Source organism: Diadema antillarum, unplaced genomic scaffold (genome assembly GCF_040938485.1).
Source record: "Diadema antillarum isolate AM-2024a unplaced genomic scaffold, OU_Dant_1.0 scf00000022, whole genome shotgun sequence".
NCBI lineage: Eukaryota > Metazoa > Echinodermata > Echinoidea > Diadematoida > Diadematidae > Diadema > Diadema antillarum.
The window spans coordinates 618,128-635,000 of NW_027270911.1; the positions used below are offsets into that span (position 1 = coordinate 618,128).

Below are 16,873 nucleotides of genomic sequence, written 5' to 3' on the forward strand. Positions count from 1 at the left end.
GTAATGAAACTTGACATAAGATGCACGTGTGAGTGGACGAAGTTTTGTCTTTAGCTTATAAACTTTTGTGTAAACACGCTCAAAGTGAAAGGTCAAAATCATGTACATTATGGTTAAATTCTTAAAACAATATTACTATTTCCCACATATCTATATGCAATTTTTGAAGGTGAGTACATGTATTTCCAGACGAAACTTACTGCGGCGACTGTGATTCTCTCGTGATTGATTGATTGATTGATTGATTGATTGATTGATTGATTGATTGATTGATTGATTGATTTATTGATTGATTGATTGATTGATTGATTGATTGATTGATTGATTGATTGATTGATTGATTGATTGATTGATTGATTGATTGATTGATTGATTGATCTTTTTTAGGGGGGGTTGGGGGTCATGGGAGGGGCTAAGGTCAAGGATCAATGTCAGATAAAATGTGAAAATTCTAATATCTATTGTTCAAATCTTATTACCCAGTTCCTCCATACCTTGGAGATTACCCAATGTAAAAAACTTAAAACCAAACACGGTATTTGCATGCCATCATTACTACACACGCGCAGGGAAAGAATTTGGCCATCCACTGATGGTCAAAAGTCAAGTGAAAATAGTAAAATGACAAGATTTTCCACATATTTTTAAAATAACCACTCAAAGGATTGCCATGAAAATATATAGATAGGTCAACATTACTTACGAGTAAAAATTTCTCAAATTCCTTAATACTTGCTCTCTTAAACAATAAAAGTCATCAATTCACACCTAGTTCAAGGAAAGTAAACACTCGACGCATTACATCTTATGACAAACATGCCATTTTTTTCTGTCAATTATATGAAATTGTCGTGTAACATTGTCAAGACGTACTCTACCGTATGTCCCCCCCCCCCCAAAAAAAAAAAAAAAGATTACAACGGGACTCTCCGCAATGATATCTTTAAAAAGAGTGAATCAATCTAAATACAAATTCAGGGTATGAAACTATAACTCATCGCCCACATTTTACAGAAAACCCCATTCGATTTGCTTCAGTGGTCAAAGAGAAATGAGGAGTTTTGTAGAGGATGTCAGAAATCTCTTCCCTCTAAGTTCTGTCTATTGTATTCATACACAAGAGCATCGAATTAAGTGCTAAACTTGGAAGAATCAGACTCATGACATATACTTTACAACAATCCACGTTTCTCTGTGACCGCTCAACCAAATTGAATGAGGTTTTCTGCAAAATAGAGCTAAGATATTGTATTTTAAGACTCTGAAGTAGCATTTAGACAGTTTAATCATATTGGGTGTTATCAATGCGAAAATCTGATTGTAATTTTTTTTTTGACATACTGTACACTTGCTATTACAAAGAGAAAATTATGGCTGAGGTATACCGGTAGCCATTATTTTGGACAATCTTATCTGTTTTTGTTTTTAAACTTATTTCATATCTATTAAATGGTCCTGATCGTAGTTTATATTTGGTACGGATGTCACTGAGGATATCCCTCATTATCATGACTGTTATCCAGGTATTGTGCTTTCGTTCAATTACACGTCTTAAAAAAAAATATTTCTAAACAATTTGAGATCATTTTACATACCTTAATACGCACTTGCCGATGACGTTTCATGTTGTACATTGTACACAGGCGTATTCCTTTTGAATTATAGTAGGCCTTCATGTCAGTTTCATACATAACTATATGGTACTAAATAGGATGGTAATTGATGGTTATTTACGTGCAAAACAGTAATAACTGTGGAATTCGTCTATCGCCTGAGCACTGCTAGAATTGTAAATTTATTTATCATTTGTTATACAATATTCTTGCTCCCTGGACAGCTTGCTAAATACAATAGAGCATACAGTCTAGTGAAAGTTCACGACACGGCATACTCATTCTTCTTTTATTTTTACAGCCAAAAAAAAATGATCATATCTATATTCATGAGTTATGTCCTTTAGACAGCTTCCCTATACCTGGGTGCTTGCGTCTACAATGGTCTATTTGAATGTGTAAAAATGATTGACGATTGTTGGCTTTGTTCAACATGGATGGAATGAAAGAATGTCCCTCCCCCAACCTACACCCTTTCTCTCTGTGTGTCTCTCCCTCTCTCTCTCTATGAAAAAAAGAGTCAAGCAACACCATAGAGATATATACTAAGAACACTAGAGGGCGGACTCCGTAAAATCCCTGTGACCGATAGAAGGAGGCGTTCGCCATTTTGGTCCGGGCAAATTTCGACTAGCGACCGTACCGATAACGTGTAGCGCTAGCGGAACATGCAGGGAGATCGACGACGGGATGCAACGGCAGTAGGCTAGCATCTATGCCAAGGTCTCCATCGGAGTTTGGAAATCGAAAATGTTCTTAAATTCGCAAATTCTACTTAGAGTAGCATGGATCTATGTTGCAAAATGCCTGGTTCATGTGCTGCTTTTGGATGTAGAAACAGGAGAAAAGAAGGGGAGCGGAGTTTCCTTTCACAAGTAACTAAAATTACATTTGTAGTGTGTTAAACAGATTGATTAAAGACAAAAAATAGAAAAAGAAAAGAAAAGGTCTTGCAAAATTCGTCAGGGGGCACTCCGCCCTCCCTCAGCCATTTTCGATCTATTGCTACTATATAGATAGCTAATACAGTACATAACTATATGTAGGGTCGGCGGAACGGGGGAGGGGGGGGGGGACATTTGCCCCATTAAAAAAACAACCTCCCCTTTTTCAGCTTAAAAAGTGCTCTTTTTTTAAGTGCCCTATTTGACCCTTGAGCCCCCCCCCCCCCCCAAAAAAAAAAAAAAAAAAAAAAAACCGTTCTTCCACCCTTTGCTATACCAGCAGTTAATTTTACTATGGTGATAGTGTGGGAAAATACGTAATATATGCCTGGTAACAGGACATATTATGCTCCGGCTTTGATATCTTTCTGAAAATAGAATTAGCATCACCGGGGTCTGATTGGTCTTTTGGTTCAAGGCAGGGTGAGGATTAGGATGAGGGTTAGGTGTTATGATTTGGGTTAGGGTTTATGTAAGCTTCAACATTAGCATTTCGAGCTTGAACTTGATATGTCATGGAACCAATATGCCTACACGTACTTATAAAAATGATTTATTTCATTTCCACAAAAAAAAATAGAAATTCAATGAAACACTCGTATACACAGATAGGACTATAGAATGCAGTCCCCTCATACAGAAAAAATATAATTGCAAAAAAAAAAAAAAAAATATATATATATATATATATATATATATATACACAAAAATTGACGCAGTATACTGTATCACAAGGGGCACCCGGCTGTCTAGAGACCAAGAAAACCCTTTGTATTGCATGGGCCATGGTCGTGTTGGTCGGCTTGAAAGTATTACCTCGTGGAGAATAAAGTAAAATGTTGTTTGATTTTCATTTTCTTTACCACTAATAGTAAGAGATTGCTAGCAACTTAAATTTTTGAGTTGTTTCCTTCTCTCATCTCCGACCCCCTCATCTTGCTGAAAGCCAATACGTGTTTGAGCGCTTGTGTATACGTATTCACGTGTCCACCACTACTGCGCTCCCCGGACGCGTTTTTTTTTAAGACGGCACAGATTGGGGCATGGCGCGTGTTAAACCTATGGGAAAAACGTTGGGTTAGGGTTTTTGGTTATGGTTAGGGTTAGGGTTAGGGTTAGGGTTGGGGTTAGGGTTAGGGTTAGGGTTAGGGTTAGGGTTTGATGGTTAGGGTTAGGATTAGGATTAGGGTCAGGTTTAGGGATAGGGTCCCCGATAGATTTTTAGTTTCCCGAATCTGTGCCGTCTAAAAAAACCCGGACGCGATGTTTGTTTTTGCCCGGACAAAGATGGCGCGCGGCCTCTTCATCTCGGCACACGAGCAACGCGTACGCGCCACACGCAGTCCGCGCTCTAGTATATATTAGTATACATCTCTATGAGCAACACAGTGTCTTGCGCCTTTGGGACGCCTGCGCGTACTACGCTAGCTAGCCCCCAAGCGCACACGCTAAAACCTGAAGCGCACTGTACACTGGGTAACGACATGGCGTCCAATTTATGAGTTGGCCAGACTGGTCTCTGCCATTATACTTCATTATTAATGTTTTGGTGAGGTATACGTATATGCATATATGTGTGTGCGGTGTGTGTGTGTGCGTGTGTGTGTGTGTGTGTGTGTGTGCGTGTGTGTGTGTGTGTGTGTGTGTGCGTGTGTGTGTGTGTGCGTGCGTGAGTGCGTGTGTACGTGTGAAAATACTCGGGTCGACGTCTACATCTATTGTGTTTAAACAATGAGTTATACATACCTCGGCATTATAAAGGGTTGATATACTTCTGATCACCCCATAAGAGACAGACAGGTACATCTGTTCTGTGCTTCCAATATAGTCAATGATGATACGAACGTGATGATTATCCTAACGATGATGATGATGATGCTAATAATAATTATGATAATAACTAGTTTTTGTGAGCCTATCATTAAAGGATATAATCATACCTGTTTTATGAAAATTTTCAGGGTACTGAAAATGGAGAGAGGTTTGCGGTAACACCGTCATGAGTATAGGCCTACATACAATCCCACGTCATGTATGTGTTTTGCAAGCCAATTGAGAGGACTGTTGTTTGGTAAAAGGAGACCCTAGAAAGACTAGAGACAAAAGGGAAGCAACATACTAGTGAGTGCATTTAACACGTTCTTATAGTTACAGTCGAAGGGAAGCGGTGAATCGGAAGCTGAGGATGTACGGAGGGAGACGGGAGGGAAAAAAAAAACATGCAGGGATCATTGTACAAGGAAGAAAAGAGTGAGAATCGGGTATAAAATACAGGCTTCTATTTTGGTTGAGTCCACTCGTATAGTCATTACTCACTGTTGTGTAAAAGCCTTTCGTAAGTGTGATCACCAACGCCTCAGGGATGGATTGTTATAAGAATCGATTGAATAAAGTGATTAAACTAATTTACCAATTCGAAAGCAGCAATAAGGGTTTTAGAAGAAAATACAGAGCGGAGGTAGAAGCTTGTATATTTCATCAACTTACAACAGATTTTTATCTGTAGACGGAGTCACAAAGTGCTAATGATTATAATGGCACGAAAAGCGCCAATAATAAACATTATATTTTAGCCTATCCTCAGCATAGAGTATAACATGTATTCAAAGCAAGCATGTCTTCAGGTCGCCTCTTTGACCTTCCTTGGCAAAAAAAAAAAAAAAGGATTTTCGGCTTTAGAAAGTAAGCATTAAGTGGACGAAATATAGCAAGTCAATCCAATTGTTGGATGAAGCTGATTTTGCCTTTTGTGTAGGCCTATCATTTTTTTTTTTTTTCTTGAAAAGGCCTACCTTGATCCTTGGTTTCTCTGTAGGCCCTATGTAGTGCATTGTGTGCATAAATGATTTCAGATTATGATGTTTCAGTTCAAAGCCGCTGTTACACTGGGGGAAAAAAAAGAAAACATGCAAAGCTTTATTTCAACTTTGCCAATTTTAGATACACTATTTAAACTACTCAACTAAGTGCACGGGCGCGTGGAAATCAGTCATAAAGGAACGAGATAGGTTACCATATTTTTGTAAATGCGGGTTTAGTTTTGTTTTTAAATCAGTGTACTCTGGATGAGGCCAAAATTGTAACAAATAAAGCCCAACACAATCTTTTAGCGTGTGCTCAGGAACTAAACGAATTATAGTTCGCAACGACTCATCAGTATTACCAGGTTTCCTCTCACCTCCCTGGTATTACACGCCCACTACGAAAGTCATTCAGACCTGTGACAGGCTGAAAGTTTGTGTCGGAGGTCGCCAAGAGTGATATCGCGCGGTCGTCGAACGATCTGTCATTAGACTCTCTATACGGTGTTTTTTGGTTACTGCACACGAACTGCCCAGTGTTGTAAGGCAGTCCTTTGTCAATAATCTGCACTTTACGACTGGTCACATCTTTTGCGATCGTGTGTGTTTAATTGTGGTCGTGTTTGTGATCGATCACCATGTATGGTGAACCGATCGGTACGAGTGTACGCTGCTGTGTCAGGATTGCTCTGTTGATATCTCCAAAATACCAGGGTGTACTACGTTTATTATCTCAAAATGTCGGACCCAGTTGTCATCGTTTCAGCTGTGCGGACAGCAATAGGTAAGGAGTTTTAATTGAATAATAGATAGTTATGTAAATAGCTCTACTGTGTCGCTCTTCCAGTGATGCTCTCGACTCAAGGCTCCCCATGTTCGAATAACTTATACAGTCCCATACGTTAACTCTGAGTGCAGGACGGATCAAGTAAAGGGCATGAGGCCTGAGGCAGAGTAACTATACACAGCCCAGTCGCTGTACGTAGGTACGTCGTATTCGCACAGCGTACTTACAGCGTCTGGTCGGGCTAGAGGCAGAGGTGGGCGGTGGCGTGTATAGAATCTACACTACAGCAACAGGCTACTGCCGGCCTCCGGCTCGTGTCATTGCCATTGCCATTGGGTAATGTGGGCTATTTTGCTGGTAGGGCCTATTGGTTAGACTTGTCTAGTCTAGACCTAGTGGAAGTTGCAGTGGAACAGGTCGAAGCTATTCTAGCTAAGTTTTAGTAAAAGACCCAATTTGAATTGGCAGTGTCAGTGACAGTGAGACTGAGAGACGTCGACTCATGATTGACTGTCTAGTGTCTATCATATCAAATTATTAGTATTGAATAATTGGCAATTGTGCACTTTACGGCCCTATATTATCGGTACGTCATTCGCCATGTGCTAAGGTGATATCCCATAAACCATTCCGCACTGAGTAGCTGGCAAGCTTCTCTTGCTGTATGGAACGCCGTTTGACAAGTTATATAAGGTCACTAAAAGCCCGCCTCACGGCGCTTCTGCGGAGCTAGCTGATCGCGCAAACCAACCACGGGGACATGCGGGCGAGGCTTGCGCTAGTGTGTGTGTGTGTGTGTCCATGTAGTGGTTGCCCGTATTACCGGTAGCTATACACACTTCGCATGGCGTCTGGTAGACTGTGTAGTCGAAATAAACACTAACAGACTGATGAATTGAGATAAGATTTTTTTTTATATCATTATTTTCCAGAATAATTCCGCCAAGGCCGCAGCGGACATATGCCCTCCGCAATAGGTTTAATTAGTGATACCCTGCTTAATATATCACGCAAAATTCATTCATTTAAAATCATGATTGAAGCACGGAAGTTTACCACTCGTTGCGTTCCAGTTGTGTGCCAATCAATGCACAACTCGTGCTCGATGACGCCGCGCCGCACAGGCAGCAGGGAAGGGCGTTGGAGCAACCATGTGGCGTACCGTAAGATCTTTCATCACGCACACGCACGTTTGACACATTCACACACACTGCATGCATCCCAACATGAAATCTCACACACATGTACACAGTACAGTGCCGGAAGACCCGCTGTCGAACCGCGGTGCCTGATAGGAACTCGAATTCGCACGCACTGCTCGATTAGGGTAAAATCTCGCACCGATAATATAGGGCCGTAAAGTGCACAATTGCCGAATAATTTATCAAAAGTCAAAGTCAAACAAAGAAAGCACAGTCTCCGGCTCCTGACTGAGACTGAGTAAAAAAGAAGAGTAACCAGCTTTTAATATCCCATCATGATTTCTTTTCTTTCTTTCTTTCTTTCTTTCTTTACTGGATCTTCTTCTTTTCTTCCCTCCTCCGTTTATGTCAGAGATTGATAATCCTAATGAGTGTGGGTCGCAGGTTGGTGATCAATGTTTATAACCATAGTCATATACCATAGTCAATGATAGTAGTTAACATAATGATAATAGTGGAGTCCTGCACTGAACGGAAAAATGTACCAGTAAATACATGCGTATAGAGTCAATATTTTCGCATGTCTTTAATTTCGGGAAATGCACTGCCAATCACTGATGACTTAGAAAATAGCTAAAAATCACAATATGGATTAGAGTGTCTATGGGAAGTAGGTAATCTCTTTATTGACAATCAGTTTTCAGACGTACTGATGCGCGAGTAATTTTTCACACTAGGCCGAGTAAGAAGAGTTTTGCATGTTTTTTTATTCCACAGAATCAAGACATCACATAGCATGCAAAGATATTCACACAAGGTTTTATTTTCACCGTAGTTTCTGGTTGTGCAAAATGCGCAAAAATTTTAACACGTACCGAAGCTCATCAGCAAGGGTTGAATGTGTGAAATTCCATGTTTCCCACACACTTTTGTCATTGGAGTACCAGATAAGCAGGAGCAATGCTTTTCATATCAAGTAATAATTACGCTTGTGTGTTCTGCACCATTTTCTGTTGCAGGTAGCCTGAATGGAGCCCTGTCTACCATTCCGGCCCATGACCTTGGAACCATCGTCATAAAAGAAGCCCTCCAGAGGTCAGGGGTCAGTGCCGGCGATGTGTCAGAGGTCTTCATGGGTCAAGTCTTCACTGCAGGCCAGGGTCAGAACCCGGCCAGGCAGGCCAGCGTGAATGCAGGCATACCTGTTGAAGTAAGTTATGATTGCAGCAACTTCTCTTGTCTTTATCCTGCAGTTACATTAAGGTTGGAAATCATTTCTAGTTCTCATGTCCCAACTAAACTTCTCTAAGCATTCCCATCCATGTAGAGTCACTCTTATTAGAACTGTGAATATATTTACAATGTATTTGGAGTAAAACAGAATAGCATAGTGCATTGATTATGCATGATTATTTCTATCTGACTTTGTTGTGATACATTTGAAAAAGAATATTATAAGACATGTAGTCTGTTCTGATATCTAAGAGCAATACCGATATGTTGCAATCATTTAGTAGTACATCATGAGGTGACCTCTAGGAATGTGTGAAATTTGTGAACAGATTTCTCAAATATTGCAATATTTCTGAAAGGCGTTGACAGTACATTGTACATGTACTGCCATTTAACAATTCATGACAGCCACTGTTGCTTAACTGCAGTTGTACTTATTTTCCTTCTTTTTTCCTTTTTGCTTTGCCTTGTGTGGTTCTGTTTTGATTCGTTTTTGCAGGTACCAGCAACCAGTGTCAACATGCTATGCGGGTCAGGCTTGCGCACTGTAGTACTTGGAGCTCAGGCAATAATGTGTGGGGACTCTTCCATCGTTGTGGCAGGGGGGCAAGAAAGTATGAGCCAGGTAAAAAGAACTGTTCATTTGTTACCCTAAAAAGTCTAATTCATACAAAGTAAACAGTATGACTGCAAATTTAGTGATATCAATGATACATCGTATGGTATACTATGTTAGCTATCATTTCTTCTTTTTTTTTCAATCCAAATGATCTACATTGATCTCAGATTCCATTCCCCCAACCTCTTGAATATAGGGATGGTTCCCTGGGAAACTGCATTCCCTGTGGAAAATCTGGGCAAACAAACAAAAACATTATTGACATTGTATTGCACCTGCTATTCTTGGTAGAGAAAATATTGCAAGGATCATATTCGTTATGCCTCTGCCTTGGTAGCTACAGGAGGCATTATCAAATTGTTTACAACTTGGCTCACATTCTCATTGCCACACCAATACCAAGTTTTCATTGGGTTCCTTCCTTATGTTTATTTGCCAAAAAATTATGTGTTAGTAGACAAATGCTGCAATGACATTTCTAAACACATACTAATCCAGCAGTGATCTTTTGTGGCTTGTTTTGTGGCTAATTGAGATACCATGTAACTTTTCATCGGTAGAAAGTGTTTGGTATTGAGGAGTTTGCATACCCTGTATTTCTACTTTTATTAAAAAAAATGTTTGTAAGTGATCCATGTTTTACAAATACATGTACTTTGAGACTCCACATTTTATCTCATGGAGCTTCCTATATTTAGTATGCAACAGACTGCACAATTTACAGCTTAATAGATGCTAAATTTCCTAACCATGGAAGGGGCGACATCTCCCTCCCATGCCCTTCTCCCACTCAGTCACTTTTTGCTTGAGCAGGCCTCCCAGACACGCCGCAAAATCACATGCCTAGCTGCTCTCCGACCGTAGCATGTCTGATACTGGATGCATCAAGTTCATTTGTCGTGTCTCTGTCATAACATGTCCACAGGCTCCCCACGCGGCACACCTGCGCTCTGGCCTCTCGTTCGGTGACAAGCCCCTGGTGGACATCATGGTGCATGATGGACTCATGGATGCCTTCAACAACTACCATATGGGAATTACAGGTGGGACGGAGTTTGAGCTTTGTATTAGATGATAATGATTATAGCTTTAATGCTCTTAATGCGATGTGCCTAAGCTCCAGGGGAAAGACAAGAAAAGAAAGGAAAAGAAAAATGAAAAAATGAGACATAATCATTGTTGAAAGTACAAATTACTTGAAGAAAAAAAAAGTATGTGACATTCATCAGTATGTAACAATAAATGGGCTGGTGATATGATTAGCTTTAGGTTCAATACATTGACTAGAGGGGTAAGCATTTATGGTAAAAGGTGAATATTTAGAATGAAATGATTCTACTCTTGGGGCTTCTCGTATATGAATTGGGAGGTCATTTCATAACTCAGGGGCAATAATTGCAAATGAGCATTCTTCATAGCCTGTCTTGGTGTGAGGTTTGGGAAAGCAGTTGAAGGTGGGCAGCAGCATTGGAGCACAAACATCTAGGTGCAGAAGAAATTGATGAGGATTGAATGGAGGTTAGACTCTGGAGGTACGAGGGGGCGTGATTATGGATAGCTTTGTAGACAAGTAGGAGGAGTTAGTGGCAACCAATGAAGCAAATGGATCTCACAACTCTAGATCTCCTCGCCCCACATGGACCCCACCCCACTCCTCAATCTCCACCTCATGTGCCCCCCCCCCCAATTTTTACTATCCATTTGCCCATGATGCTCTTGATAATAATGTGAACTCCAATCATTCCTCAAAAGAGTGTATTTCTTCATTCAGTGCTCTAGCTTCCAGGCATGAATGATTCAGGCTACAGGGAGTGTACATATTAAATAAGAATTGTGTGAAATTCTTCAGATAAAAGTTATGCAGGACCGAATAGCATTTGATACCTTCTTGTGAAAGACGAAGAAGACAAAAAAAAAGAAAAGAATCCTTTACTACCCAATGCGTGTGTTTTACTTATAGGCAAGCTTTATCCCATCCATGACAAATCAGGAGTTGGACTACACTTATGTTGGTAATGTTAAAGGGAAGGTACAGTATTGGTGGAGATGAGAATTGGGCTTTTAACTTTTTGCGAGATACCAAGAACACACTTATGATATAGTACAGAGCATACCATTTTAAGAGGAATTCAAAGTTTATTTGATGAAAATCGGGTTTGGAATGACTGAGACATCCAAAAACAAAGTAAAATAAAGCGATGGTAATAAAGTGTGGGTCCCACACTTTATCAGAATCTCTCTTTTGAGATATCTCAGCCATTTCAAAACCAGTTTTCATCAAATAAACGTTGAATTCCTCATAGAATAATAATATTAACATGCTCTTTCATATTTCACAAGAGGTTTCTCATTATTTCGCAAAAAATGTTAGAAACCTGAAATTAGGTCTCAACCAAAACTGTACAATCCCTTTAAAGGGATAATCATGAATCATGGGATGATGAATTTGTATTCAATTACATGGTGTCACAGGATAACCAGTATATTGTGCAAATTCACATTTTAATATCTATCTGACTTTTCCACCAATGTCTTGTCTTGATTCATGGATGGAGCACATGAAAGAGCTTTCAAAACTCTGTCAGATTATGTCACAAACAAAAATTCAGTTTTAGGGCAAAATATCATACCAAGGCCCTTCTGCCAGGCAGGGGATGACTTACTGTGCTCTTGGACATTAGTGACTGAGTGAGTGACATGTTGCTTGTCCTTCCAGCCGAAAATCTGGCCAAGAAGTGGGAGATCAGTCGGGAGGACCAGGACTGGTTCGCTGTGAGTTCCCAGCACAAGGCCGAGAAGGCACAGAGCGAGGGCGTCTTCGCGGCGGAGATCGTCCCCGTCACGGTGAAGAGCCGCAAAGCCACGACGGAGGTCGCCACCGACGAGCACCCGCGGAAGGGGTCGAGCCTGGAGGGCATGGCCAAGCTCAAGCCCTGCTTCCTCAAGGACGGAAGTGGCACCGTCACGGCAGGCAATGCCTCAGGTACTTCATTGATCAGTCCCTGAAGTAGGACAGCAGAGTTTCTCACTGGCTGCTGTAGATTACCTTTGTGTTGTGAATACATGTATTTAAGGGAGCCATGCCCATGCAGACATTCATTTGTCGAAAATGCAGCTTATTATATAAGCTGAAAACAGGTCTGTAATATATTGAAATTAATGACATCAAGTAAAATACTGTAACTTGACATACAGAACCTAAATACAAAGAGATGAAATTTTACACTGAGGAAAAAAACAAACCAACAGATACATTTTTTTTTCAGCTTAATGAAATCTGTAGATATGTTCCAAATGAGTGCATGGTTTGGACAGGGTAAAGCCATTGCATTTCAACAAAGATTGCACTTTACAAGTACTTTAAAGGCATTATTTACCATTGGCACATGAAACAAAAACCCAGCTTTAGTGCTTCAAAATAGGTCTGAGATGTGAGCTAGGGATAGAAACAACCAATATAAAAAAATTAATTAGGATAATCATTGTTAATAATTGTTGAATATACAAAATGTGAACAATAGTTATGATAAGATTGTTTGTAGAATAAACCATCTACAGTTATGGTTTAGTGGGAAAAATAGTGATATCTCCTTTTTTTTAGGTTTTATTGCAAAATTTTTATATGGTAGGATGTTTTGTGATACGACTGACCTACACTTATGCATCAAATGTGATACATGTGTATCTTGAACATTTTTTTTTTCTCAATAACTGCTCCCAAAGGTAAACTGCCTTTAAAAGGATGTCTCTTGAATTTATTTCCCTGGAATAAATGATGGAGAGGCATCTTCACTTGTCACTTTCATGCTTCTGTGTTTTCTTAGATGATCTTGTGTTGATTTACTCCCCAGGGATAAATGACGGAGCAGCAGCCACAGTCCTGATGAGCCTCTCGGAGGCTCGGAGGAGAGGGCTGACCCCCCTAGCAAAGATCGTCTCGTGGGGTCAGGCTGGGGTCGACCCTGCCCTCATGGGGTCAGGACCCATTCCTGCCATCAAGAAAGCTGTGAGTCTTGACTCCCACAATTGTTTCCCACTGAAAAAAGGATGGTACACTTTTGGTTGAGATCGGGGAATTCAGATTTTAACTGTTTGTGAGATAATCAGAAACCACTTATGAAATATGAAAGAACACACATACAATTCTAAGAGGAATTCAAAGTTTATTCGATAAAAATTATTTTTTAAATGACTGAGATATCAAAAAACAAGGTATAAAAAAATAGGCAGTCCTAAAAAAAGGTGGGTCCCACCTTTTATTAGGACCTCTTTGTTTTTGGATACCTCAGCCATTTCAAAACCAATTTTCATCAAATAAATTTTGAATTCCTCTTAGAATTGTATGCTCTTTCATATTTCTCATCTCTCAAAAACATTGGAAACCTTTAAGCCTCATCCCAACCAAAGCTACACCATCTATTTAAACTTGGCTATTATTATATGAATCGCTCAGAAGAAAGGAAAAACGATATCAGCAAGCACCCAAAATTTTATGAATCAATGTACTGTAATGTTCCTCAAGCACAGACATGGCTTGTTTCAGTATAAACTCTCATTTACATACTCTATGATGAAATATGAACAATATGAAATTATGATTTCACCAATTTCAGTTCTCATGATTTCTTGGAAAAGTGATGGGAATTGATACCTCTCTTCCAGTAAGTTGCTAATACAAACAAGGAAATGGTGATAATGAAAGCGTCCCAAATTTGTTACGGACAATTGTGATTTGATGATTTGAGAACAAAACAATGTGTCTTATGAGGCCATGACATCATCACTTCATCAAATTTGCATCTTGTTTACATATCTGACTATGAATATCCACCTAGGTGTTCTGAGAGTTTATCTGATTATGAACTGTTTACTCGGCTTTCCTGCTTTTTTATATCCCCATCCACACATAGTGTGTATGGGGGTATATAGGAATCACTTGGATGGCATACCATACTTTTCACATCTGCCAAATTTCAAGTTAAGTGCTCAAAGACTGATGGAGTTAACTAGATCCACACATGACATCCTGAACTCTAGTAGTCTCCTTATCCAGTCATTACACTACCAAAACTTAAAAGATTAATAACTTTTGCATCGATTGTCCGATTTTCCTCAAACTTTCACTGATATGTTCCACTAATGTTGCTGCTTTCACTCGATCCACATTGTTCTTTGGGTTTTGGTTTCCTGTAAGCAAAAAGAATCTGTACTGATGTAAGATAAACATGACTCGATCATTATAACTTCTCCTCGTGTATGGTGCTTGTAAAACAGAAAGAGTCAGCACTAATGTAAGATAAACATTACTAATTATTCCTCCTTCTGTAGCTGGCCAAGGCTGGTTGGAGCACCCAGGACGTTGACCTCTTTGAGCTAAATGAAGCTTTTGCCGCTCAGTCCTTGACAGTTGTCAAGGAGCTGGGAATAGATACTTCCAAGGTTAGCTCTTGATTATTTTACAGTGTTGACATAGTTTGTCATTATTCTCTTTTTTTTTCCATTTTTCATAGTAATCTCTTCAGGAAGCAACATTGTGTTGATTGTTACAAAACAACAATGCCCCTGGTCATTATAATTCAAAATGCTCAAGAAGTTTTGTATATAGATAAGGCCCTTAGTATACACAGAGATAGAGATTGTTTTGATCAGTGATTATTAACATCAGTGTTACTTCTATTCGCTCATATCAATCATGACCAATATTTCATTCATCAAACACTTTGAAACAATTTAAAGTATTCATGTTTTTGAACAGATCAGAAGTTAGTGGGATTTTGATGAGAGCTTTAGGAAAAACTGTTGATTGCAAGTTGTTGAGTAAATCATCTTGCATGTCAAGTGTAATCAATACACCTCAAAACATCCGGGTTTCTCTTGGCACTTTCAAGCATTCGTTTGATTTGCATATACATGTATATATTTTTTTAGAAGTTTTGCTCATTTGTGCTTTCAAGAATTTATGGAGATTTCCATACGCTACCAATTAGACATGGTCAAGTCATTTCCGTGTGAGTGATATTTCCCGACACCTGAAGTGTCTTGAATAATTGCATCTTGTGTGAACAGATCACAGCACTGCAATAATCATGATGTGATCATGACCCTTGCTCAAAGTGATAAGCAATTGTAGGATTATTTTACATATGGCTTGAAGGTACTCAAACTAAACAATGGCACTGAAAAGAAATGTACAGATAATACTTTGATATAGTTGCTGAGTGAGAACACAACCCGATTACGAAGTCAACATGTGCCATGTGTCATCTGCAGCCAAAGTTTTGTTGAGATCAGTAAAAGTACAAACAGAGAAACAAAAAAGATGTAGTATGAGAACTTGAGCATTACGCGATTGGAGATAAATCAATCTACCCTAACAGGTTACATCATCCCGTTTTGTTACTGTTGTCATTTGTGTGTTTGTGGTGCCAGGTCAACATCTACGGTGGAGCCATTGCCCTAGGACATCCACTGGGGGTGTCGGGTACCCGAGTCGTGGTGACCCTCCTGAATGGCATGAAGAGGACCGGGGCCAGGAAGGGTCTGGCGGCCCTCTGTATAGGAGGGGGCATGGGTATCGCCATGTGCGTGGAAACCCTGTGAACTCTTAACGCGGCAAAACTCTGATCGGACTGAGACGCATCATTTCTTTTATACGACACAGAAGCGGAATGTGTGTGTCAAATCTCCTTAAAGGACACATTCAAGTCCCCTCCGAAGATCTGTTGGTTTGATTTGTCATGGTATTCTTGTATCTTATCGTAAATTATATTAAACAGTCCAGTTCGACAGCATCATGATGATAATTACAAGGAAATCCTGTTATGACAGGGACCGCTGATCTAACGTCATTGTAACCAGTCCCTTGTAAATGTACTTAAAAAACAGAGACCAGCAAAATACGGTAAATGGAAAATCGGGACCCGCTGTATTAAGCGGTATCTTGTTGTAAGCAAACTTATTTTAATGTGGTTTCTCTGTAGTTGATGGAATGTATGCCACTGTCTTCATTATCATGGACTTTTCAGCGACAGGTTATCTTTCTTGGAAATATCGCGTGACATACATTGTATGTGACAAAACACCACTAATACAGCAACTGTAATGTGTGTGTGACATGCTCCACATCCAGCCAGCTTCTCATGAAAGTGCAGTGCAGTTACATGCGCTGTTGTGAATACGAACCAAAGATGGCCGATTGTGACTAACATTCCCCGATGTGCAAATATTCCCCAGAATCTTGCACACAAATATATATGGTTGTTGCAGCTGACAAGTGTTAAGATTTTGCTTTGATGATAATTATTATGTCATGTGAATTGTTCCTCTTCCCTTTTTTTTTCTTTTTAATGATATGTATCTCGGTATTTCATTTCCAGTAAGGCCCTGTTACCATGGTAAAACGACACTATAAAAATGCCGGTGTGTTAGTATTTATGCAGTCTGTCAATGGCATAAAATGTCTACTGGTATATTGTGAAGAACGTCATCAGTGTAATTTACACTTGAGCATGTCAGTATGGCAGCATTGAAAGCCAAATCTTGTGTGCTATACATTTCCCATTGATTTAAGTCCCATGGAAATTTTTCGTGTTAGAGATGTGGTGTCATATCAGAATTTACATAGTATCATGTCCTCATGTTGGTCTCTCACTAAATAGACGAACACTTGGCACGTATATTTTTCAGGGCTGCTAAGTATCCCTGTGTGTGTTTGAGCGCTCTCCCAAAGTGAAC

The 16,873-nt window shown here is 39.7% G+C and overlaps 1 protein-coding gene across 1 annotated transcript in view; it reads left to right on the plus strand.

Moving 5' to 3' along the window:
- The first annotated feature begins 6,039 nt into the window (after positions 1 to 6,039).
- LOC139730242 (acetyl-CoA acetyltransferase, cytosolic-like) overlaps positions 6,040 to 16,873 on the plus strand; it is a 10,959-nt gene continuing 125 nt past the window's right edge. The window contains exons 1-8 of the mRNA XM_071641130.1: positions 6,040 to 6,142; positions 8,307 to 8,497; positions 9,020 to 9,145; positions 10,065 to 10,182; positions 11,856 to 12,122; positions 12,991 to 13,145; positions 14,468 to 14,578; positions 15,569 to 16,873. The exon at positions 15,569 to 16,873 is cut by the window's right edge and continues 125 nt beyond it. Of these exons, the coding sequence (XP_071497231.1) occupies positions 6,097 to 6,142; positions 8,307 to 8,497; positions 9,020 to 9,145; positions 10,065 to 10,182; positions 11,856 to 12,122; positions 12,991 to 13,145; positions 14,468 to 14,578; positions 15,569 to 15,739 (1,185 nt within the window). The 5' untranslated portion in view covers positions 6,040 to 6,096 and the 3' untranslated portion in view covers positions 15,740 to 16,873. The remainder of the gene's footprint in view (positions 6,143 to 8,306; positions 8,498 to 9,019; positions 9,146 to 10,064; positions 10,183 to 11,855; positions 12,123 to 12,990; positions 13,146 to 14,467; positions 14,579 to 15,568) is intronic.